General features: G+C 38.3%; 1 protein-coding gene across 3 annotated transcripts in view; it reads right to left on the reverse strand.

Moving 5' to 3' along the window:
- Nucleotides 1-6,589: 6,589 nt before the first annotated feature.
- The window catches only part of IPO8 (importin 8), a 67,929-nt gene continuing 47,683 nt past the window's right edge, over nt 6,590-26,835 (reverse strand). For 2 of the 3 annotated variants that reach the window (XM_059080983.2, XM_059080984.2), the window contains exons 21-25: nt 18,591-18,811; nt 15,874-16,079; nt 12,072-12,275; nt 9,692-9,808; nt 6,590-8,593 (exon numbers count right to left, since the gene is read on the reverse strand). In XM_059080983.2, coding sequence (XP_058936966.1) covers nt 8,496-8,593; nt 9,692-9,808; nt 12,072-12,275; nt 15,874-16,079; nt 18,591-18,811 — 846 coding nt within the window. In that variant the 3' untranslated portion in view covers nt 6,590-8,495. The remainder of the gene's footprint in view (nt 8,594-9,691; nt 9,809-12,071; nt 12,276-15,873; nt 16,080-18,590; nt 18,812-26,835) is intronic. The other variant, XM_067008964.1, reaches the window with a different exon arrangement.

Below are 26,835 nucleotides of genomic sequence, written 5' to 3' on the forward strand. Positions count from 1 at the left end.
GCACTGTGGGCGACGCGGGGTGGACAGTGACTCACTAGAGGCTGCCCATAAAAAGCCTGGAGAGGGCTTCCCTGGTGGCGCAGTGGTTGAGAGTCCGCCTGCCGATGCGGGAGACACGGGTTCGTGCCCTGGTCCAGGAAGATCCCACATGCCGCTGAGCAACTAAGCCTGTGAGCCATGGCCGCTGGGCCTGCGCGTCCGGAGCCTGTGCTCCGCAACGGGAGAGGCCACAGCAGTGAGAGGCCCGCAAACCGCGCGCAAAAAAAAAAAAAAAAAAAAAGCCTGGAGAGCAGGAACCCATGCACTCCTGCTGCTGCAGATGACCCCAGCGACCCCCCCCAGTCCCGGAAGCAGCTCTGTAACCAAGCAGGACCCCCCATGCGGCCTTTCCGAGCAGGAACCCCTCCCCCTGTCCTCCACCTGCCTTTGGCCTGTAGAAGAACTTCATTCAGTCAAAGAATAAAGTTAATCAGAGAAGAAAATGGAGAAAGGGAAACAGTCAAGCAAGACAAAATAATGATAATTTAGCCATTAAACAAAGTCAAGGACCTCCATTTCCTCCTCAAGGGCTCTAGATAATATTCTGAGGCGTGTCTTGGAGCTGTTTGGCAGATACTGAAACCCCCGCCAGGTGGAAGAAGTTAACTGTATGCTGCCCACAAGCATGTTGACCCCAGACAGTTTGGAACCAGGATGATGATGCTGACTTGCTATTATGTCACCACCAACCAATCAGAAGCATGTCCACGAGCTGATCACACACCCCCAAACCCCCCTTCCTCTTCCTTTTTTTTTTTTACATTTTTATTGGACTGTGATTGCTTTACAGTGTGTTAGTTTCTGCTGTACAACAAAGTAAATCAGCTATACGTATATATATATATATCCCCTCCTCTTGAGCCTCCTTCCCACCCTCCCCTTTCCAATCCCCTAGGTCATCACAAAGCACCGAGCTGATCTCCCTGTGCTATACAGCAGCTTCCCACTAGCTATCTATTTTACACATGGCAGTGTACATACATTAATGCCACTCTCTCGATTAGTCCCAGCTTCCCCTCCACCCGCTGTGTCCACAAGTCCATTCTCTACGTCTGGGTCTCTGTTCCTGCCCTGCCACTAGGTTCATCAGCACCATTTTTCTAGACTCCATATATATGCATTAATATATGGTATTTGCTTTTCCCTTTCTGACTTACTTCACTCTGTATGACAGACTCTAGGTCCATCCACATCACTACAAATGACTCAGTTTTGTTCCTTTTTATGGCTGAGTAATATTCCACCGTGCACTGAAATGAAGAGTAATATTCCACCCCACTCTCCGCTACTAGAGAAAAGCCCACGTGCAGCAATGAACACACAACGCAGCCAAAATTTTTTTTTTAATGTTAATAAAAATAAAAATATTCCATTGTATATATGTACCACATCTTCTTTATCTATTCATCTGTCGATGGACACTTAGGTTGCTTGCATGTCCTGGCTATTGTAAATAGTGCTGCAATGAACATTGGGGGTACATGACTCTTTTTGAATTATGGTTTTCTCAGGGTAAATGCCCAGTAGTGGGATTGCTGGGTCGTATGGTAGTTCTATTTTTAGTTTTTTAAGGAACTTCCATACTGTTCTCCACAGTGGCTGTTATCAATCTACATTCCCACCAACAGTGCAGGAGGGTTCCCTTTTCTCCACACCCTCTCCAGAATTTATTGTTTGTAGATTTTTTTCATGATGTCCATTCTGACTGGTGGGAGGTGATACCTCATTGTAGTTTTGATTTGCATTTCTCTAATGATTAATGATGTTGAGCATCCTTTCAGGTGTTTGTTGGCAATCTGTATGTCTTCTTTGGAGAAATGTCTATTTAGGTCTTCTGCCCATTTTTGGATTGGGTTGTTTTTGTTTTTTTATATTGAGCTCCACGATCTGTTTGTATATTTTGGATATTAATCCTTTGTCAGTTGCTTCGTTTGCAAATATTTTCTCCCATTCTGAGGGTTGTCTTTTCTTCTTGTTTATGGTCTCTTTTGCTGTGCAAAAGCTTTTACGTTTCATTAGGTCCCATGTGTTTATTTTTGTTTTTATTTCCATTTCTCTAGGAGGTGGGTCAAAAAGGATCTTGCTGTGATTTATGTCATAGAGTGTTCTGCCTGTTTTCCTCTAAGACTTTGATAATGTCCAGCCTTATATTTAGGTCTTTAATCCATTTTGAGTTTATTTCTGTGCATGGTTTTAGGAAATATTCTAATTTCATCCTTTCACATGTAGCTGTCTCACCCTGTCTTTAAAACCCTTTCCCTGAAAGCCTTTGGGTAGCTCAGGTCTTTTAAGCACTAGCTGCCCTGGACTCCTTGCTTGGCACCCAGAAAAAAATGCTGCCCTTTCCTTCACCACAACACAGTGTCAGTAGATTGGCTTTATTGCACACGTGGCATGTGGACCCAAATTTTGTTTGCTAAGAGCACCATCACTTCTCCTCCCGACTGCCCCATCAACATACAAACGTGCTTCTATTTCTTCCATCTTAAATTTAAAATAAAATAAAACTTCCTTTGAACTGTACTTCTCCTGCTCTATTTCTTTTCAACGAAACTCCTAACAAGATTTTTCTAAACTCACTGTCTCTAATGCCTCATCTCCCATTCTCTCTTAGACCTGCTCTAATCAGACTTTCCATCCACCCATTCCCAGGTCCCAGATACTGATCTTGTTAAGTTCACTGCTAACTCCATGTAGCTAAATTCGGTGTCCATTCCCAGCCCACAGTGTAACAGATTTAACAGCAGTATTTGAAACCATTCATGGCTACCCCTCCTTGAAGCACTTCCTTAACTTTCAAAACCACATAGCTGGGGCTTCCCTGGTGGCACAGTGGTTGAGAGTCCGCCTGCCGATGCAGGGGACACGGGTTCGTGCCCCCGGTCCGGGAAGATCCCACGTGCCGCGGAGCGGCTGGGCCCGTGAGCCATGGCCGCTGAGCCCGCGCGTCCGGAGCCTGTGCTCCGCAACGGGAGGGGCCACAACAGTGAGAGGCCCACGTACCACACACAAAATAAATAAATAAATAAAATAAAGCTGACTAAAAATTAAGATAAATGGTAACACTTGAGAACAAATGCCTAACATCTATAAACACAAATGTAAACTGAATCTGAGCTACAGATTTTGTCATATCCAGCTTAGTGTGAAAGTAGAAAATCTACACTATTTTAGGGAAATTTGGGTATCATAGGCAGTCTTCAGTTTCAACCTATTGTAGAATCTTGGGGTGGGGAGAAATCTTGGAGATTACCTAGTTCTGCCTCATATCGGATGTCAGCATTCTATTTCCTGCCAATCCAGGGTATACTATTTACTTTCATAGTACAAAGCATAGGCGAGTGTTTGTAAACAGTGTGTTATCTACAGCACTATAACAAAGTGTCACCAGACTTAGCAGCTAAAAACAACAACTGTTTACTGTCTCACAGTTTCTGAGAGTCAGGAATCCAGGAGTAGCTTACCTGGATGATTAGGATTTAGGGTCCCTCATGAGGTTATTATAGTCAAGATGACAGCTAGGTCTGTGGCCGCGGAAGACTTGACAAATTTGAAGCATCTGCTTCCTAGTTTACGCATGTGGCTCCTGGCAGGAGGCTTCAGTTCCTCACCATGTGGTCCTCACCGTCGGGCTGCTCATGATATGGATCCCACCAGAGCACATGGAGAGAGGAGGGAGAGAGAAAACACACCCAAGATGTAAGTCACAGATTTTCATAACCTAATCTTGGAAGTGACATACCGTAACTCCTACATGCCTTTGCTCTCACAGTCCAACCATGGGACAGTGTGAGAAGGAACAGCCCAAGGGATATCAGAGTTCATTGGGGGTCACATCACGCAGGCTGGCTACCACAAGCAAAGAAGAAGGATCCAACTGGAGTCACACAACTCTAGATCCAAAGTTTAGGCTGTGCCGTATTCTTCAAATCTTGGTTAAAAAGAGAGGTTGAAGGCCTGTCAGAAGCAGGCACAATGAGAAAGTAAACAATCTGCTTATTTAACTTGTCTCTGCCTTCAGAGAATCTCTGGCGATGGTGCCCAACCACAACCCCACGAAGGGACTGGCCAGAGGGAGTGGCCTGGAGCCCCCGCTGTAAGGAGGTCTGGGACCTCACTGGGACACACGGGAGACACGGGGCCGGGCAATGAACCTTTCCAAGTACAACTCCTCCTTTACCTACGAAATGAACACTAGTCTTGTTCCCACCAAAGCAGACAACACCCTCACGAAAAAAATACTTCTTTCTGGCATCTACCAATGTCGAACATTCTAATTTATGTGAAAATGCCCCCAATCCTGGCACCACCTAGCTGAGGGTTGTCCGACATCAGCAGCTGCGGGGAGCTAAACATTAGGAAATTGAATTTGTAGTTTTGGTTATTGGGAATGACCAATATTGGGTTATCTGGCTTGGAAAACTGTAATAAATGCATAGAGTTTCTTATTTTGAAAATAGAAGTATATGATTTTTATTAATAAAAAATCAGTTTCTCCCCAACTCCACCAAATAAATAGAGCAAATAACTTAACAAAGCAGTTAAATAAAGTACTTAAATACTTAAAGGGGAGATCAAATTATTGGCCTCCTTTAAATATATGTTTGACTGTAGCCAGGAAAGCAAATAATTAGATTTTAGGTGGGATATATTGAGTCCTCCTGAATTCTCCAATGTAGCTATTACCAGAGTCTTCTTTGGGGGGACCTGGTACCAATGATAAACCCACTGTAAGCAAAACACTATGCTCGGTGCTGGGGTTTCAGCAGTGAGGAGGTCACAGATTTGGCTCTAACAGCTTATATTGCACATTATTTGATTATAAGTGGGATACATGATCCAAAGTTGACTTAGGGGCCCTTGGAGCAGAAAGGCTTCCATAAGGAAGTAATATTTATGTTCCAAAGTGAAGATGAAGAGGAATTTATCAGGTAAAGGACAGAGGGGAAGAGGAGAAAAGAGCATCAGTGAGCCTGGAGGGAGAAGAACCCAGTGAATTGGAGGTAGAAGGCAGTGAGAAAAGGATGAGAGTTGAGGTAGAGCCAATCAATCACTCAGGGGCTTTGGGGCCACGTTAATGATTTTATCTGCATCCTAAAAGCCGCTGAGAGGTCTTAACCTCTCAGGTTAGTGATACAACCAAGATTTGCGTTTTGAAAAATCATTCTATCTCGTGACTAAGTAAGGGCAGTGAGGTGGGCGTAAGAGCGGAGGTAAGGGGTGAGGGTCAAGCTGCAGCAGGACAGAAAGACTGCAAAGGGGGAGAAGTGAGGGGACTGTCCTCACTCACTAGGCAGTGAGAATGGTGTGTCACTCTTAACTAAGAGCTCTGTGGGGGACACAGGTGCCCAGGAGGCTTTGCTGTGTAGTTCTCATCCCCCCCAGGTTTCCCCTTCAGGCCCAAGGAAGCCTTTTGGAAAAAAGTCTCCGTAAGGTCACTCCTGCCTGAGTTGCTCTCAGCTCCAGGCATGTTCCAAACACTCTGGGAAGCCTCCGACTCCTAGCTCTTGAGAGGCCCCTGTGTACTTGTGAAATCTTTTTGGCAAATTAGGTGATCTCCAAGGTGAACTTCCTCTCAGGTGCCCTGCAGGGAGCATGTGCATTCGCTCACCTCCCCACCTGATGGCAGAGCCTTGTACACCTCTCCTCCCTCTACCAGCACTGCTGTCTGCCCCAGGCTCTCCTGCTGCCCAGCCGCTCGAAGTTCTGTTGCATACACACCTCTACAGGATCAGCCACACTTGCGCCGTTTCTGCTTCTTCCTAAAGACATAGTCCAACCTCTTTTTCATTGATTTTGTGGCCTTACTCACAAGTGAGACGTTTCCAACCCACTTGTACCTGATCTCGATGGAGAGAGTGAAATGGGGACAGGAAGGGTTACCATTTAAGGCTTATCTGATTTTTTTTAATAGATAAAACACACGCATACACACATGTATATATACATACAAATGCCGGTGGTCTCTGATCACATGGCCGAGTTTTCCTAGATTTCCTCCGTAAATTTATTACAATTTTCAGTCTCCCCTGCTGAACAGAAAACTGGACTGTAATTCACTATATTAAATAAATGACATAATTTCGTTGTTTTCTTTCTTTAGAATTTTCACTGATTAACAATTTACTGGTTCAGTGTGGTCTTAACATAAATTAGAGGTGGGGAGGAGGAGCTTATTGTCATGCTAGCTACACATTTGAGAACCAAAAGGCCAGCACTTACCATTCCACTCCTAATTTGACGGCAGCCCATCAGAAAATGGCTCCACCTCAGGCATTTTTTCCTTTCCTTCAAGGTCCTGATGTGGTTGAATGACCTTGCTTTTTCAGAGCTTCTGCAGCTCTTATTTGGACACCTTGGTTGGGGGCTCGAGCCCCCAAGCACTCCTCAGTCTTCAGCTGTTCCTGATGAGCACTTGTTACCCTCCCGGACCTACGGTCACCTTGCTCCAGGTGCCCAGGAGTCAGGAGTACACACACTGATGGGTTTTTATCACCTGCATAAAGCACCTCCACATTTCAGAAAACATTCCACACAGAGGAGTTCAAGATCCTGGGAATCAGTCCGCATTTTATTTTACAGTACATTCATATGAGTTCCTGCCTTTCCAAGGTAATCGTATCACATTCGGGTTAGCACTGCTGGTAACAAAACTGTACAACTACCCTGGCTTCAAAAACAAAGATAGGATGATACACATTAACACTTCTTTCCCTTTAATACTGCAGAAGACAATACATCACAAAAATAACATCACATGCCTTTTACAGTCCAGTGTGAAGGCATGTCACTTATGTTAAAATTAAACCATTTGGGACATGAGGGGAAAAAGAAGGGCTTCAAAGCTGAAGATCTCTACAATCTCCCCCATGCCATCTTTCTCTTCTAACCGCCAGCTGGCGCATTCAGCATCAATGCCTTGGGAGGAGGGGGCAGAAGAAAGCAGGGGATCATTTAACTCTGAAACTCACGGCTTCCTGGGCTACTTCTGTAAAAAACCACTTCAACAACCTAAAATTCTAACCAGAGTTCATATTAACAAGGGATGGTAATAGAGAAAGCACCTGGAGAAAATGCCTCCAGTGACTGATGGAAACTATAAGCCGCAAAACATTTCACAAAAACGGACAACTGTATCATATCCAGAAATATATTCAATTCTGAAAATCCACTTTCGCTTTACTGAATGAAAACACTGTGACCTATGTTCTGGTGTTGAATCAGTTCAGAGAAACAGCTGTAACCTCCACCTGCGATATTTATCGTGGGCTGTCTTGCATCATTACCAGGTCAGAGTGCAGCTGACTGATAGCCCCGACCCTCGAAAAATATAAGAAGCCAAACTGAGTTCTAATGAAAACGAGGACAGATTAGATAGGAGAAAATTCAGATGTGTGAGGAAAGCAAGAAGTTAGATTTACTTGGGTCTTTTTCCTAGATTAAAAAAATATTGTTACAAAATGTTTTGGACCCGGCTCCAACACAGCTGGAATGCTAAGTTGCTGAAAATGCAAGCCCCCATCCAGAAAGACAGTGTGCTTACGTAGCACCTTTCTCATAGAAGTCCAATGTGCTTTAGTGTAACTGTCAATTAATTGCATAATTAAGTACATGGTTCAGAATATACTTGGACTGATTGTTAATTTCAGTGATGAGAGAGTCCCTGCCACTTTGCTGCCAAGAAATTTTTGAGTCCTGAACTTACTGGGTTATGAATGAAATCAATATTCATATAGGCTGACTCCAAAGAAATACCACCCCTTTCGGGGCTGAAAAATATGATGGAAGAGAGAATAAGACACTTCTTAGGAAAGCCACGTCTTTAGGAAACAACACCTTATGAAAAGCCAGAGCCAGTGCATATGGTACAACCCCTGAAGAAAGCCCCCAGCAGCAGTGGGAAGCAGGGGGGGAGCAGTGATGATTTTGAAACCAGAGTGACTTGTAGCTAACTTCCTAACAGTAAATTCACATAGTGAAGTGCAGAATAAGTCAACATATAGCCAAGGTTTACATTGATCTAGAAATATGTTTTATGCCTTAAAAAAAATGGCAATGCACTCCAAAAAAATTGTTTCAGATAATTCATGTACAACAGAAGGCACTGTTATTCGCATAAATCCATTGATTCTGCATGGCAAAACCTGAGACGTGCAATTCCATCCAAGCCTCTAAAGCCACCTTGGTCATTCATCCTTTGGAGCGTATGCTTCGTCCTTTGCGGTCCAATGATTTTGTTGTTCTTTAATTTCATACATTACAGTAGCTGCTTAAAATATATATTTCAGGGTGAGAAAGGTCAAAGGGGATGCAGGGGTGGAGAAAGGTGCTGCCGGACGCCAGGCAGTAACTGGCGCAGCAGGTGGCACAAAAACAGCCCCGGCCCCCCTTGACCCTCTCCCTTTTGGCTGACGTACCACGTAGCGAGGACATTTGGTCAGTTGATCTTCCTTCTTTCAGTTGTTGGTGGGCATAGTCCCAAAGTTAAATGCAGAGAGGACTCCTTTGTTTTCAAAGGTGAAGCCTCCCTGTTGTTCAATCTTCTTCTTTGCCTCTAGCATTTGCCAAGAGAAAGTGGGGGAAAAGAGAAGAGTGTTTAAGGTGACAAAGTTGGAAATAACCTCAAAGGAGCCAGATTCTGTAGAGTTAGTACTGTGAAGGAATATGAATCATGGTATTAATTATTCTGCCCAATTGAACATTAGCCTTTAGTAAACCTGTGTCAGTAAGTATCATCGTCTTGGTGTCTGGGGATGCGGAACCAGCGGACACGGAACACACGGATACAGAGGGCCCGCTGCACCATTTTAACAGGGGACACAAGCATCCTCAGATTTTGGTATCCAAGGCAGGTCAGGGAAACAATCCCCGCACCCCCACACACAGATACCGAAGGAAGACTGTAGTTATATTTTCTATCTTGGAAAGACTATTTGCTAAAACTGAGCAAAATAAAAACAAGGCTCAAAGCTAGTGTCTATTGCTGAAAGGGCACTCTGACTTCTCACATCAGGAGGGCCGATACAGAATCTGTACAGGACTTAAAGCCTAAATCCAAGCAGAAGAACCTGGGTTCTATACTCTAGATTCCTATTCCATGATGTTCCCCACTAAAATACTTTTGTAATTATAAAATCTTCCATTAATTTTCTGGGAGGGACCATAACAACGTCCGTGTAAAATAATTTCTCCAGCTCAAAAACTGAAAATCAACGAGAATCACCCACACATGAAGCCCAACAAATAGAAATGGAGAGTATTTCATTTCTAGGAATACAAGCTCCCTGCAAGAACTCGTAAAATGCTTTTGACCCATCTGCTGTTTAGATGCTTAGGTGGGTGACCCAGCTGATTAACTCTCCCTCAGCAAGATTCATCCCAACTTTTACATCTTACCTTTGGCTCCAAAATAGGATAAGGGTGTGAATAAGACCACCACTAAAGACACATTAACACATGGTGTTTCACAGAGCTAAGATATCATGAATGATTAAAAAGGTCATACAATAATGATAATTCCTTATTATCTTGAAAGGTTGGCCTCTAACAATTTTTAGAACAGTACTGAGGTGCCACCAGGCTCATAAAATGAAAGCTGAATACCGTCACACTCTGACACATGCACTCCGATCTAGAAACCATGCTGGCTGACCTGCTACCGTCCTTCGGTGCTCAGCCAGTGTGTACACCTCCTGTAGCGCCCTCCTCTGATCCTCACTGAGCGGTGCCATCAGCAGTTGGTACCAGGCAGCATCCCGATTCTGCACAGCTGTTGTATTTTGGGGGTGTGTTGAGGGAGAAGGGAAAATAAAGGAGTCCAATGACAATGATTATTTCAGAGAATAACTAATAACACAATCAAATTACAATGAAATGATCACAGACAATAGGTGATAAAACTTATTCCAACAAAGGATTACTCCTGAGTACTCACTTTAGTACTCGACCTACGGGGGGCTATAAAGGAAGGTCGGGACATCACAAATCTCTGCTTGGCCTAGTTCTCTGCTCCCTCCCCATCTCCTCTTCTTCCTGGGTTTTTACAAACTATGAATGCTGCCTAAAATCCAGAGCTTGGGAAACACCTTACTCACTTGTGACCATTGTCCTCAGGAATTAACATGCTACCTGCTCCTTCAGCATCACTTCTATACCAAAAACTCAAATTTGTACCTTTAGGCAAAACTGTTCCCTAAGCCTCCTGGACTTTTACTTTGGATAGCTCACTTCAAACTCAGTACAGCTGTAACCAAATTTAACATTTTACCCCCCAAACCCTCCTTATCTCCCCACTTCCATCACTAGTTCTATCAGTCCCCTAGCCAACCACTGTAAATGACTAACATCTTTAATCATGCTCTCTCCACGTCCAATTCTGTGCTGCTTTCTTGATGTCTTTCACTGATAGGCTTTTTCCCATCAAATGCCATCCTTCCACTCCAGGGCCCTATTACTCCTAAATCAATAAAGTAATTTCCTAACGCTTGGTCCCCGAGTCCAGCCCCCTTCAGTTCTCTTTGGACATCATCATCAGATAATACCCCTGAAGGAAACTATCATATCCCCAAGGTCACCTCTTTATAGAAAAGCATTCAAAAACACTCTAATGGGCAATGGGATGAAGACAATCTCAGTGCAGAATTCAAGACTGGGGGACTTCCCTGGCGGTCCAGTGGTTAAGACCCCTGCTTCCATTGCAGGGGGCACAGGTTCGATCCCTGGTCAGGGAACTACGATCCCACATGCTGCACGGCCAAAAAGAAAAAGGAAAAAAAAAAAAAAAAAAACCACCAGATTTCAAGGCTTGTACGATTTGGTACAATTTTACTACTTCACAGAGCCTTTAAGCAGTGGTCCCTATATGCTGACTGAGCCAAAGCTGGCTGCCTAGCTCTTGAGGAGCATTTTCAAAATACATATCCTGAGATCCCACCCAAGACCTAAGAGCTTCTTTGTTGCCTATGGTGCGCACCCAGGTCTGGAAGTAACTGCTTTAGAGCGTACCCTCCACATTCCAGTCTCCACAGTTACACTCTTCTCTTCCTCATGCTTTGGAATATCATTCCCTGTACTCTCTACCTCTTGTTCCTGCTGAATTTCAATAAATCATAGAGGTGGTTCATTAATGGTATTTGTAACAACCAATACTTTGGCATACTAAATAATGCCAATATATTACGCTACCATTGCCTTGTTAGTAACAATATTTTATACACAAGGATGTTCAATTTAATATTGCTTGTAAAAAAAAAAACCTGGAAATATCTTATATGTCCATCAGTGGAAATAAGCTAAATTATGGTACCACCATAGAAATATGATGTAACTATAAAACCACCAATTTAGTGGGATTTTTTTCATTATAATTTGTTTATAATAATTTTCTAAATGCTTTCATTGGCTTATTATTTACTTTTAATTCTATAAGTTTTCCATTTATATCTCTCATTCTTCTACTGGGTTATTGGTCTTATTCATTTATAGAAGGCCTTTGTAATCTGTGGGTCTTAAGCCTATGACATGTACATGACAAATATTTTCTCCCAATCTTTGAGTACTTTAACTGTATTTCTAGTGTCCTTTGCTGTACAAAACAGGTAAATTGCTTATGTAGTAAAAATCTACTCTCTTATGGACTCTGTTCATTCACATGGGGATTGTGAACTGCTAATAAGTTTATGGCCACAATTTTTAAGCAACATATGTGAGATACTTCATTCTGCAAAAATCCTCATCCATTTATATCTAGAGGATGAGCAATATATGCAGATACTCTTGCCTGTAATTACTTTTGTGAGGATACCCTGCAGCCTCACCCTGCCACTTTACAACGATTAAGGTTGCTGGGATTGGGTGATGGATGTTTCATTATGCTATTTGCTCTCATTTTGTGTATGTCTGGGGATTTCTATAATTAAAAATAAATTAAAAATTTAAAGGGAATCTAAACCAATTTGGGGGAAGATCCCAAAACAACTTCTAATAGGTGGAAATGAAAAACATATCTGAAGATTCAGGGAGTAACAACATACTCAGCAGGGCTTGTGTAAAAAACTGATATTCATCCACACTATTGTCCAGGTCCAGTGGAGTGCTGAATCCCTCAAGGGCAGTTTCTTCCAATACTTCTTCATCCCAGTCATCATCATCTTCCTCCTCATCTTCACCTCTTCCATTATTTGACTGCATTGCTTGAGCAGTTACATTCGTCTCCTCTTCATCACTTGAAATCTCTTCTGTGAATCCATTATTTATTTAAAAGGAAGCAAAACACATAAGGACAAAATATAAATTCCATAAAGAAAATAAAAATTATAAATGACATTCTAGAAATGGAAGAACGGCCAAATAATTTTATGTAAAATCATAAAAATAAGCCTTATCTTTACTGTAGTTGCTAAACTGAAAATGACTTTATCCTCCTCACTCAAAACAATTTCTAACTATCTCTAAAGATGAACATTATTACTGTTTTACTATGGCTGCTTCACATCCATTAATATAACATATACTATTTAGCCACAGATTCCCAAATTAACTTTTTTGTCAAAAAAGACATAAAATGATTATGTATTCAGTGCATGTGTTTTAAATAACAATGACATCCCACTGAGAATTTGAGTCTCTTAGCAATTAACTAAGTTGATTATGAACTGCTCGGAAATGCTCAAATGAAGAGGTCATTTCTGCTAATAGAAACAGAAAAATATAGAAATACAGAGGAAAAATAATTAGCTATATGTGGGTTAAAAACATTGAAAGCTGAATTGTATATCCCCATAGATTCAGTTTCTATTTTCAGGGCTGGTCTGTTCCAAGCAGTTAGTCCAGTATTATAAATAACTGGAAGACAGTAAATGCAGAATGAAATCAACCTAAGAGGAGAAACCTGGAGTAAACCCAAACCAGGCAATATTAATCTAAACCTAGTACTATAAAACACACCATACGGAAACACCTGGATTCAACTGCAAGGTAGTTTTAGGGATAATGCAAGAAACCATAGTTTTGACCACATACATGAAAAAAAAAAAAAATATATATATATATATATATACATATATATGCATAATAACAAAGAAAGCAAGAGAAACCTTCACCGGTTAATCATCCTACACCTCAGTAGGAAATTCAACAAGAAAGTCTGAGAAATTACTAGAAAACTTCCCTCAAGTCATAATAATTTTAACCCATTAGAGAGCAAAGCGAGAAATTATAAAGAATGCAACATACTGAAAAAAAGAACTCTGTGAATGTCTGCATATATTTAGCAAAATAAACAATTACAAGAGACTCACTTCAGAGCTAAAGATACACACAGACTGAAAGTGAGGGAATGGAAAAATATATTTCATGCAATGGAAACAATAAGAAAGAAGGGGTAGCAATACGCATATCAGATAAAGTAGACTTTAAAACAAAGGCTATAACAAAAGACAAAAAAGGGCATTATATAATGATAAAAGGATCAATAAAAGAAGACAATATAACATTTGTTAACATATACACATCTAAATATATAAAACAAATATTAACAGACATAAAGGGAGAAATTGACAATAACACAATAATAGGAGGAAACTTTAACAACCCACTTACATCACTGGACAGACCATCCAGACAGAAAATCAATAAGGAAAGAGTAGTCTTAAATGACACATTAGGTATAGGTAATAGGTATATACTTAATAGGTATCTACAGGACATTACATCCCAAAATGGCAGAATATACATTCTTTTCAAGTGCACATGGAACATTCTCCAGGAGAATGCTAGGCCACAAAACAAATGGCCTACAAATTTAAGGGGAAAGAAATTATGTTAAGCATTTTTTCCGACCACAGCAGTATGAAACTAGAAATCAATTACAGGTAGAAAAATGGGAAAAACATAAACATATGAAGACTAAACAACATGCTACTAAAACACCAATGGATGAATGAAGAAATCAAAGAGGAAATCAGAAAATACCTTGAGACAAATGAAAATAAAAACAACTTTCTGAAATCTACAGGACACAGCAAAAGCAGTTCTAATAGGGAAGTTTATAGCAGTTCAGGCCTACCTCAAGAAACAAGAGAATCAAAAAAACAAACAACCCAGTCCGAAAATGGGCAGAAGACCTAAATAGACATTTCTCCAAAGAAGATATACAGATTGCCAACAAACACGTGAAAGAATGCTCAACATCATTAATCATTAGAGAAATGCAAATCAAAACTACAATGAGGTATCATTTCACACCGGTCAGGGGAATATCAGTTTCTTCAATAATAAGTGGTGCTGGGAAAACTGGACAGCTACATGCAAAAGAATAAGATTAGAACATTTTCTCATGCCATGTACAAAAATAAATGCAAAATGGGTTAAAAACCTAAATGTATAACCAGACACCATAAAACTCCTAGAAGAAAAGCAGAACACTCTTTGACATAAATTGTAGCAGTATTCTGGGGGGTCTGTCTCCTAAGGCAAAGGACACTAAAGCAAAAATAAACAAATGGGACCTAATTAAATTTAAATGCTTTTGCACAGCAAAGGAAACCATCAACAAAATGAAAAGACAACCTATAAATGGGAGAAAATATTTGCAAATGATATGCTACAATAAGGGGTTAATATCCAAAATATATAAACAGCTCATACAACTCAATGTCAAAAAACTAAATGACCCAATTTAAAAATGGGCAGAAGACCTGAATAGTCATTTTTCCAAAGAAGACATACAGATGGCCAACAGGCACATGAAAGACATTCAACATTGCTAATCATTAGAGATAGGCAAATCAAAACCACAATGAGATATCATCTCACCCCTCTTTGTAAGAATGGCTATCAACAAATAACAAATGTTGGCAAGAATATGGAGAAAAGGGAACCCTTGCACACTGTTGGTGGGGATGTAAATTGGTGCAGCCACTATGGAAAATGACATGAAGATTTCTCAAAAAACTAAAAGTATGATCCAGCAATTTCACTGCTAGATATATATCCAAAGAAAACAAAAACACTAATTCAAAATGATACACACATGCCAAAGTTCACAGCAGCATTATTTACAACAACCAAGATAAGGAAGCAACCCAAATGTTCATGAACAAATGAATGGATAATGAAGATGTGGTGAGATATGTGATGGAATATTACTCAGCCATAAAAAAAGAATGAAATCTTGCCATTTGCACCAACATGGATAGACCTGGAGGATATTATGCTTAATGAAGTATGTCAGAGAAAGACAAATACTGTATGTTACACTTATACATGGAATATAAGAAATAAAAGAAACAAATGAATATAACAAAACAGAAACAGACTCACAGATACAGAGAAAAAACTAGTAGTTACCATTGGGGAGAGGGAAGTGGGGAGGGGTAAAATAGAGTAGAATATTAAGAGGTACAAACTACTAAGTATAAAATAAATAAGCACAGGGATATATTGTACAGCACACAGAATACAGCCAACATTTTATAATAACTTTAAGCAGAGTATAATCTATAAAAACAGTGAATCACTATGTATGCTGTACACCTGAAACTAATATAATATTGTAAAGCAACTATACTTCAATAATAAATAGATAAATAAAGTTATGAATTGTTTATTTCTAGAATTTTCCATTTAATATTTTTAGACAACTGAAACCATGAAACCAAAATTGTGGTAAGGGACTACTATAATTAAGTCAAACAAACCCAAAATATTTGTTAAACGTGTAACAGGCCAAGAAATGTACACCTGTTTCATGTTTCCAAATAGACTAAAACTCAAAGAAAACACATACTCAAATCACAATCAATTCTAGCATTCATTGCAATTAGAACACTTTACCATTTTCTTCCATATCAGCTTTCTCTGCTTTTGAGCAATCTTCCCGGTTTACCAGTTGTTTGGTAGCACAGACCTGCTTTAGGCCAAGGAAAAGGAAAAGAATTGAGGGCACAATCTGTCCCACCACAGCATCTACTCCAGGAGGTCGATTTTGCAATTCCAAAAGAATACTCAGTCCTATTATACACATCTTCCGGTCATGATGCCTACAAATTATAAAGGTGAAAAAAAATGTGCACATGAGAAATGAGAACAAATTCCGAAGAAATTACAAAAAGAAATGTCCAAGGTGTATTCTAAGGTTCATTCACTGGAGTTACACAGAGGTATCTCCATTTTGTACTATATGAAATCCTATGTAAATCAAGTTTTGTAAACCAATTATCATCATCAAAGACCTATAGGAGTCTGCAATTAATATGGTGAATCTTGTGTAGTATCAATTTATGATAATACAAATGCTGTATCTGGGCCTTAGCATACCAACTTTTTATTAAAACAAGAATACCTGTACATGACAGCATAAAATTCCTATCCAATGGAAAAAATGAGGAGTCCCTTAGACTTTGTCTTCATTGGATTGGTCTACAAGGTATCTTGGCACATACACTGTATACTAACCCCAGGTGCCAAAAGCTCCTCCAAAAACTCAGCATCTAATAAGCTGAATTTAATAGCTATAAGTAAATATATTAAATGTCCTGTTCTGTAAAACAGGATAAGGAAAATTTAATTCTGAAGGAAAAATGTTTGACCGATATACATTATATACATTTTTGTATGAATGTTTCTTCGAAATTGTTTAAAACTAAAAATGTTAAGAATTAAAAGATTTTCTATATTAGTCTAACACTTAAAATTGCAGGCATGAACAAAAAATTCACTGGTAGTGATTCAAAATGAGAGTAATATACAACAAGCCCAATGACAAATATATTACTAGCTTCTATTATTCTTCATTATTTCCATTGCTTGATTGATTCAAGTTACTAATGCCAAAGAATAGTATACTGTAACAGGAACTGTGCTTGACCTGATGACTTTCTCATCCATGTAGCCTCTAACTAGCAGTGTACACCAGGTGTCAAATGGATCATAGTACAAAAGGTGATTATCGAGTGGGGCTCTGAAGAATCCAAGGGAGCACAATCCAAGCATGCCCAATCTATACAATAGCTGAGGCGGATTTTCTATTTTTGGAAAATTGCTTATAGATGCTACTAACTATAACTGTGAATGAGTAAATCTCTACTCTCTAAATCTTTTTTTTTTTTTTTTTTTTCTTTTGCAGCACGCGGGCCCCTCACTGTTGTGGCCTCTCCCGTTGCAGAGCGCAGGCTCAGCGGCCACGGCCCACAGGCCCAGCCGCTCCGTGGCATGCGGGATCCTCCCAGACCGGGGCACGAAGCCGTGCCCCCTGCATCGGCAGGCGGACTCCCAACTGCTGCGCCACCAGGGAAGCCCTCTACTCTCTAAATCTTTGTCAGAGATAACTTTAAGCACAATTTCCTTTTAAAGTATGCTCTTCCTTTCAAAGCTTTAATAAGAAATCTGAATCAGGGACAAATTCCAGTCTCCTACAAGTAGAAAAATTAGAATACACATAGCAACTTATAACTATGCTCCCCCATTCCTTTTCTACCATCCTAATTCAAGCCCCTCCATCATCTCCCCACCACTTGGCAATGTCCTAACTACTCCTGTTGAAATTATTTTCCCCTCAGTAAATTTTTCTAAATGACATCTTACAAAACTTAAAAAGAACACTAGTTATTTCTAATGTTTTGAACAAATTAATCAGCAATTTAGCTCAAATTCTAGCACAACAGGGTCACTTATATATGTTGGGTCACTTGAGGTGGGTCTATAACTAACTACTATTTAGGATCTCACTTTTCCTATGTTGGGAAGCTAGGAGAGTGCTTCACATAAAGCCAAACTCTCCTACCAGGGTAGGACCTTGACTACAATTAACAATCTTCTGACCTCACATTTGAAAACGGGCTCCAGTGAAGTCTTTATATCTTTATCAGACCAGTACTTTCCTTAGAAACACGACTCTATTTAGAATGTTGTTACCCATAGACACTTAATAGTCATGGAATCCAACTGGATACTTAATTCTTGTCGCCTATAGATATAACAATACACATAAGTCAAAAACAAGTGGGGAATGGCTATACCTAATTTTCAGAGCCTGTGTTCTTTCCAGTAGATTACACTGCTGAAACACATTCTTAATTCTCTAAGAATTTAATATTATGTTAACAATACACTAAAAATAATTCTTAAAGGGCTTCCTTGGTGGCCCAGTGGTTGGGAATCCGCCTGCCCGTGCAGGGGACGCAGGTTCGAGCCCTGGTCCAGGAGGATCCCACGTGCCGCGGAGCAGCTGGACCCGTGCGCCACAACTACTGAGTCTGTGCTCTGGAGCCCGCGAGTCATGACTGGTGACACCCACGAGCCTGGAGCCCGTGCTCTGCAATAAGAGAGGCCACTGCAACGAGAAGCCCACGCACTGCCACGAAGAGTAGCCCCCACTTGCCACAACTAGAGAAAGCCTGCGTGCAGCAGTGAAGCAGCCAAAAATAAATAAAAAATAATAATAATTATTAAGATATAAAAATTATCTCTTTATAAGCTACTATATGTACATATTTAAAAGTCAACTTTCCAGAACAGAAATGCAGTGTAAAATCGAAAAGACACATACATACCCAAGAAAACAATCTGTATCATTCATCCACTGATTTATAAACTGTACAGTTACAGGTCCAGGGTTGTGAGGCAACTGAATTCGTTCTAAAGTATGTAGCAGCAAATCAGGGTTGTAGTACAAGGCAGCAATTGCAACCTGAAGACACATAGTACGAAGCTCACTAGTTTTGACCCCTCGGGTTAATCTCTCCAAAACAAGTTGAACAAAGAGTGGAATGCACTAGAGGAAAAAAGAAAAAAAGAAATCAAGTAACTTTTATAGAAAGCTGAATGTTGGTAAAGTGTTATCAATAAATCAGATACTCTTAATGACAGTGAAACTTTTGCTTGTTTAAATCATTTTTAGAATTATTAAACCCAGAGAGCTTAAATGGCCAAAAAGAGGTCCTACAGTAGTGCCGAAACGTCTCCTTCCCTTTTATGTGAAGATTACATTTAGTTGAAGATTGTTCTACAAGAGTCCACGCTCAAATAATGGCAATAATCCAAATGTAGACTTAGTCACTTCCATGTTTGAGTTAAAATGACTAGGGTGGAATTTTTCTTTGATAAATCAGACTGGAAATACAGCTGACCCTTGAACAATGCAAGTTTGAACTATATGGATCCACTTAAATGCAGGTTTTTTTCAATAGTGAATACTAGAGTACTACACTATTCACAGTTGGTTGAATCCGCGGATAGGGAGAAAACGTGTATACCCAGGGCCAACTGCAAGTTATACATGGATTTCTGACTGTGCAGAGGGTCAACGCCTCTAACTCTTGCACTGTCCAAGGGTCAAGTGTAAAAAAACAAAAATGAGACTAAAAATAAACATGATGTGACCAGAATTTCTCTTGAGAAAAAAAATTCCTAAAAAAGTCACAGGGATGTAATGAACGACATGGTGACTAAACTTAAGAATACTGTATTGTACATTTGAAAGTTGCTAAGAAAGAGTAGACATTAAAAGCTCTCATCACGGGCTTCCCTGGTGGCGCAGTGGTTGAGAATCCGCCTGCCGATGCAGGAGACACGGGTTCGTGCCCTGGTCCGGGAAGATCCCACATGCCGCGGAGCAACTAAGCCCATGAGCCATGGCCGCCAGGCCTGCGCGTCCGGAGCCTGTGCTCCGCAACGGGAGAGGCCACAACAGTGAGAGGCCCGCATACCGCAAAAAAAAAAAAAAAAAAAAAAAAAAAAAAAAAAAAAAAAAAAAAAGCTCTCATCACAAGAAAAAAAATTTTTTTAACTATGTATGGTGATGGATGTTAACTAGACTTATTGTCATGATCATTTCACTGTATATTACAAATACTGAATCATGCTGTATACCTGAAATTAAGATAATTTTATATGTCAAATATATCTCAATAAAATTTTTGAAAAAGAAAATTCCTGTTGGTATAAGTAAAAGACTGAAGAAAAATAGATTTCATACATTAAAATCCTATGACTCCAATTCTAAAATACAATACTGTTTAATTTTATTAGAAATATTTCTTAACAGTTACATTCAATTAAAAGGGATGGGTTAACTGTGGAAAACAGATGGAGATTTCTCAAAAAACTAAAAATACTACTACCATATGACCCAGCAATTCTACACTTGGGAATATATCCAAAAAAACAAAAACAAAAACACTAATTCAAAAAGATACACGCACCCCAAGGCTCATAGCAGCATTATTTACAATTGCCAAGATATGAAAGCAACCTAAGTGTCCATCAACAGATGAATGGATAAAGAAGATGTGGTATATATACACAATGAAATACTACTCAGCTATAATAAAGAATGAAATTTTGCCATTTGCAGCAACATGGATGGACTTGGAGGGCATTATGCTAAGTGAAATCAGTCAGAAGGAGAAAGATAAAAACTGTATGATATCACTTATATGTGGAATCTAAAAAATACAACAAACTAGTGAATATCACAAAAAAGAAGTAGACTCACAGATATAGAGAACAAACTAGGGGTTACCAGCAGGGAGAGGGAAGGGGGAGGTGCAATATAGGGGTAGAGGAGTAGGAGGTATACATTATTAGGTATAAAATAAGCTACAAGGATATATTGTACAACATGGGAAATATAACCAATATTTTATAATAACTACAAATGGAGTATAACCTTTAAAAATTGTGAATCACTATATTGCACACCTGTGACTTATACAATATTGTACAGCAATTATAGTTCAATTTTTTAAAAGGGATGGGCTAAAATGATTTGTGTAAAATAAAATTCTGAGGTCTTAATATAAGTTCATTTTTAAATTAAACTTTAAAAATCAAAGTTTCAGGGGAGAATGGGATGAATAGGTGGAATACAGAGGGTTTTTAGGGCAGTGTAGTGAAACTAGTCTGCATGATACTATAATGGTAGATACATGTCATTATACATTTGTCCAAACCTATGAAGTGTGTACACCAAGAGTACACTCTAGTGTAAACTGCGGTCTCTGGGTGATAATGATGTGTCAGTAGGTTCATCAGTTATAACCAATGTACCAACCTGGCGGAGATGTTGATAATGGGGAAGGCTATGCATGTGTGGGGTAAGAGGTACAGGAGAAACCTCTGTATCTTCTGCTCAATTTCTCTGAGAGTCTATAACTACACTGAAAAATAAAATCTATTAAAAAATAATCAGAGTTTCATGTAAAAATTTAAGACAAATTCAATGTTTCCCTTAGTAAGCCAAACTGTTAAGTACATTAGTATCAGAAGAATACTAGACTTGTTTAGGATGATATATAATATCAAACACATGACTATATGTGGTACTTTTAAGATTGAGATTTTTATAAAGAAATGACTAGTCTGATTAACTCTATTGATTTTGTCTCATATTCTGATATAGAGCACATATAGGACATAGGCTCTATTAAAAATTATTACTGCAGTTAAATAATTACTGTGAATCAATGAAGCCAAAATAAAATGCAAACTAAGTTTGAAAAACTTTTTGATATGCTTTAATAACAAAGCTTCATTTTAACAAATATCTACTATTACATGCAAAGCCATTAAGAATACAAAGAAACTTTGAGGTTTCAAAATTAGTAAAACTAAAATGATCCATTTATATTAAAATAAAGTCAATTATGGGGATTGATTATGCAGAATACCTCCATATACTACTATGGAGTGACCTGTAAGATATATTATTAAGTGAAGAAGGCAAGATGGAAAAAAAATATATTTAGTATGCTACTGTTTAGGAAGGTGAGGAGAGAATGGATATAACTATTTGCTTTTTTTTTAAATGAAAGGATGAACTAAAAACTGGGGGGTAGGGGAGGGTAGAAATGGGGAAAGAAAGTAATGGTAGAGGGGACAGGAATGGAAGCTAGATTTCCCTGAATATACCTTGTTTTGTAAATTAGACTTTAGACTGTGCATGTTTTATTCACAAAAAATTTAAGCAATCCCTAAAAGTTAAAATAAAATGAAATAAATAATCAAACAAACAGGGATTATGTTAAATTACTTTAAAATTTATGATTTGACTTGTTTGGCTATAAATATCCCTCGCATATGAATATACCCTTGAGATAGAAGGAGCTACTAAAAAATCTTAAACTGTTAATAGTAATCATATGTTGGTGATAATATATACATATTAGTGGGGTAAAGTAAGTGAGTAATTATGATGAGAACCAGGATTTTGGGTGTGCGAGATACTGATTAGGATCAATTAGGTTAAGTAAAAATAATGTAGTCCTAAATTTGAACTGGAAATATCTGTGTCTACTTATGATGCATTAATCTTAAGATAATATATTTCCTGTTTCTCTTTTGTGGAAATAAAGACCAACTCAATAGCAAGGAATATCCCTTGTGCAGTCTTGGAGTACCATTTCCCAAGGCAGGGTAGGAAATGTACAAGATGAACCTGGAACATCTAATCACACCAGATAGCAGAAAACTTCCAAAGGCTATGAGAGTCAGGTCAAAAGCACTCATATGGCAAACTCAAGAGGCTCCCACTGGCCTAAGTTGAAAGAACTTTGTATACCTGAAATATACGGAATATATTTGATGTGTATCAAATAAATTTGAATCTGTAAGTTCAAATAATACTAAAAAGCAAAAAAAATAAATAAAAAACCATAAAAAACACCTCACTGGTCATCTTTGGAGGATGCTCCAAAGATGGAGCATAAGTAAACAAACATATTGTCTCAATCATGACAAATAAAGGCAAATTCTCAAACTATGCCTCAGAGTAATCTAATAATTGATGAGAAAACACCTCTCTTCATAGAAGTAATTCCACTCATAAAGGAAGAAGGAATGATAGAATTGGAATATCATCACCAACAGCACTAAGATTATAAGACGAGAGAAAGCCATTCTGTCCCTAGTAGAAATACACAACACCACCTATGAAGTATTCTTGCCAAAAAATCACAATTGAATCCAACCAATCCTCTAGATCTAACTACCAATTTACAGGAAATACTGAGGAATTTAATTCTAAGGCATTACAATCCTTCAGCACAGTAATGGTAACCTCACTAACATAAGACAGTGAGTTAACTCACTTAACTTTCTGACATAGAAATGCTCGGGTACCAAATTTCCAACCCCTCTAACAACCCACTTTTAGGAGTAGAAACCCACTGTACATACATTACATATGAAATTCTTACTTGGTAACTTCAAATGAGTCTATCCAGCTAAAAGCAATTCTTTTATTCAATTCTTCTTTACTACTTACTAGACTCCTCCAAACTGAAATTTCAACTTTTTTCATTTTCTACAACTCTTCCTATTTAACTGTGAAAACAAAGCCATTGGACTTAAGCTTCCACATCCCTTATTTCTACCTCAAGACAGACCTCTATATCAGCATTATCTAAACAGCACTGTCACAACCGTTAATAGATGTTCCTTGGGTGTGGAGAACAAAAAGATTCCACTGTTAAATTAATTTGGAAAACACAGAATACTAACCACTCCCTTAGGCACATTTCCAGATAAAGGCACTAAGAATTCAAGCAATAATGAAATGAATTTTGTTTTATCCAGTTTTCCCTAGACCATTGAATACACTTTTTAATGAACACCTACTGACACCATTAGATGGTCACCATTTGAGTAATATGACTCTATTCCCATCTCCTGGTATCTACACTTTGTTTCTGTGAGAAAGATCATCTATTTTCCAAGGTAAACCTGTGCTCACAGGCTTCTCCCTGCCCTCATCTTATGTCTTGTTTTTTCTGGTGTTTTCTATGCAATGTCTGCAATGACTCCCACTATGAATCTTGTTCTAATCTTCCACTCCCAACACTACTTGCTTAGAACAGAACTAATACCTTCAGACCTCAACCTCACTGAAGATGAAACAGACATTCTCAGAAAAACAAACAAACAAACAAACACAGAATTCATTGCTAGCAGACCTATCCTACAAGAAATACTAAAGGAAGTTCTTCGGGCTGAAAGCAAGTGACCCAGAGGGTAATTCAAAGACAAAGAAAGACAGACATACATACAGACAGACAGACAGACAGAGACACACACACACACACTCCAGTAAAGGTAATTATGTGATTATAAAAAATAGTATTTCTTTCACTTTCTTAACTGTTTTAAAAAGCAATCACATAAAATAACATTTTATAATTGTATTGTTGAAACTATAAAATGTAATATATTCAACACTAACAATACAAAGGATGTAGAAGCAAGATTCTACTGGAATAAGGAAATGACACCAGATGGTAACTTCAACCCACAGCAAACAAATAAAGAGAACTGAGAAATGGTAAATAAGAAGGCTAATATAACAAACTGTAGATATATACTTGGTTACCGTTTTTCTTAGCTTCTTTGAAATAAAATTACAAATAGAAATAATTACAAACAGTGTATTGTTGGGTTTATAAAATATATAGATGCAATATATATGACAGCAGTAGTACAAAAAGGGGGAAGAGGGAATAGAGCGATATAAGAATAATGCATCTATATCTCACTAAAAATTAGGTTAATCTCAATCTGAAGTATATTCTGATAAGGTAAGATATATATGGTAAGCCCTAGAGCAACCACTAAAAAAAATGTTTAAAATAGTGGGAAAAAAATTAAAGGAATTAAAATGTAACATTAGAAAATATGTACTTAATTCAAAAGAAAGCAGTAAAGAAAGAATAGGGGAACAACAAAACATGAGACATATAAATAAAAAATAAAATGACAGATTGAATCTATGTGTAACAGTAGCAACAGTAAATGTGAATGGGTCAATTCAAAGATACAAATAGGTTGGAAGTAAGAGAATGGAAAAAGATATATCATGCAAACAGCAACCATAAGAAAGCTGAAATGGATATACTAATATTATATATACTAACATCAAAACAAACAAAAAGTGTTACTAGAGATAAAGAGAGACAACTTTAATGGTAAAAGGGTCAATTCATCAGGAAGATAAAACCATTATAAACATACATACACCTAACAGAGCCCCCAAATACATGAAACAACAACTGACAGAAATAAAGGGAGAACTAGATAATTCAATAACAGTTGGAGAATTTAATACTTCACTTTTGATAACAAATAGAACAATTAGGCAGAAGATCAGCAAAAAATAAGACTTAATCAACATTATAAACCAACTAGATCTAACAAACATCTATAGAACACTCAGCCCAATAACAGCAAAGTACATATTATTCTCAAGTGCACATGGTACAATCTCCAGGACAGACTATATGCAGGGCCATAAAATAAGCCTCAAAAAATTTAAAAGTAATGAAATCACACAAAGTATGTTCTCCAATTACAATGGAGTAAAATTAGAAATCAGAAAGAATTCTGGTAAATTCACAAACATATGGAAATTAAACAACACACTCCTAAATAACCAGTGGGTCCAGAATAAATCACAAGGGAAATAAGGACATATTTTGAGATGAATGAATATGAACATATGCCAAAACTTATGAATGTAGCTAAAGCAGTGGTTAGAGGGAAATTTATAGCTATCAATCTCTATATTAAAAATGAATAAATATCTCAATCTAATAACCTAAACTTCCACCTCAAGACTCTGGAAAAAGAAGAGCAAGCTAAACTCAAAGCAAGGAGAAGGGAATAAATTATGAGGATTAGAGCAAAAACTAATGAAATAGCAAACAAAAAAACAGACAACAAAATCATAAATTGGTTCCTTGAAAAGATGAACAAAATTGACAAACCTCTACCTCAACTAACAAAAAGGGGAAAAAAGAGAGCGAGAGAAAGAGAAGATAATAATTACTAAAATCAGGAACAAAACAGGGTCATTATTACCAACCTACAAAAACAAAAAGAAATATAATGAAATATTATGAACTGCATGCCAACTAATTAGTTAATTTAGATGAAATGGACAACTTCCTAGAAAGATGCAAACTCCTACATTAACTCAAAAAGAAATAGAAATACAAGTAGACCTATAACAAATAATGAGATTGAATTGGTAATTTTAAAACTACCCACAAAAAAAGCTCACGCAGATGGCTTCACTGCTAAATTCTAACATTTAAAAAACACCAACCTGCAGAAACTCTTCCAAAAAATAGAAGAGGAGGGAGCACTTCCCAACTCATTCCACGAGGCCAGCATAACTCTGATTCCAAAGCCAGACAAAGATACCACAAGAAAAAAAAAATTACAGACCAATATCTCTTATAAATACAGGTACAAAAATAGTTTTAAAAAAATACCACCTAACTGAGCCTAGAAATATATATAAAGGATCATACTCCATGATCAAGAAGGATTTACACCAGGAATTCAAGGTTGATTTAACATCTGAAAATCAATTAAAGCAAAACACCATATCAACAGAATAAAGGACAAAACCCACATGATCATCTCAATAGATTCAGAAAAAGCATTTGATAAAATTCAACACGCCTTCATGATCAAAACACTCAACAAACCACGAATAAACAGGAACACACTCAATCTGATAAAAGACATCTATGAAAAACCCACAGCTTACGTCAGACTTAATGGTGAAGGGAATGCTTCCCCCCCTAAGATCAGGAACAAGACAAAATGTCTCCTCTTGCCACATCCATTCAACATTGCACTGAAGGTTCTAGCCAAGGCAGTTAGGCAAGAAAAATAAAATAAAAAGCACCCAAGTTGGAAAGGTAAAACTCTATCTGCAGATGAGATGACCTTGTGTACAGAAAATCCTAAGAAATTCTCTGAAACTCTATTAAAACTAATAAACAAATTTGGCAAAGT

This window comes from Kogia breviceps, chromosome 12 (assembly GCF_026419965.1).
Source record: "Kogia breviceps isolate mKogBre1 chromosome 12, mKogBre1 haplotype 1, whole genome shotgun sequence".
NCBI classification, from domain to species: Eukaryota; Metazoa; Chordata; class Mammalia; order Artiodactyla; family Physeteridae; genus Kogia; species Kogia breviceps.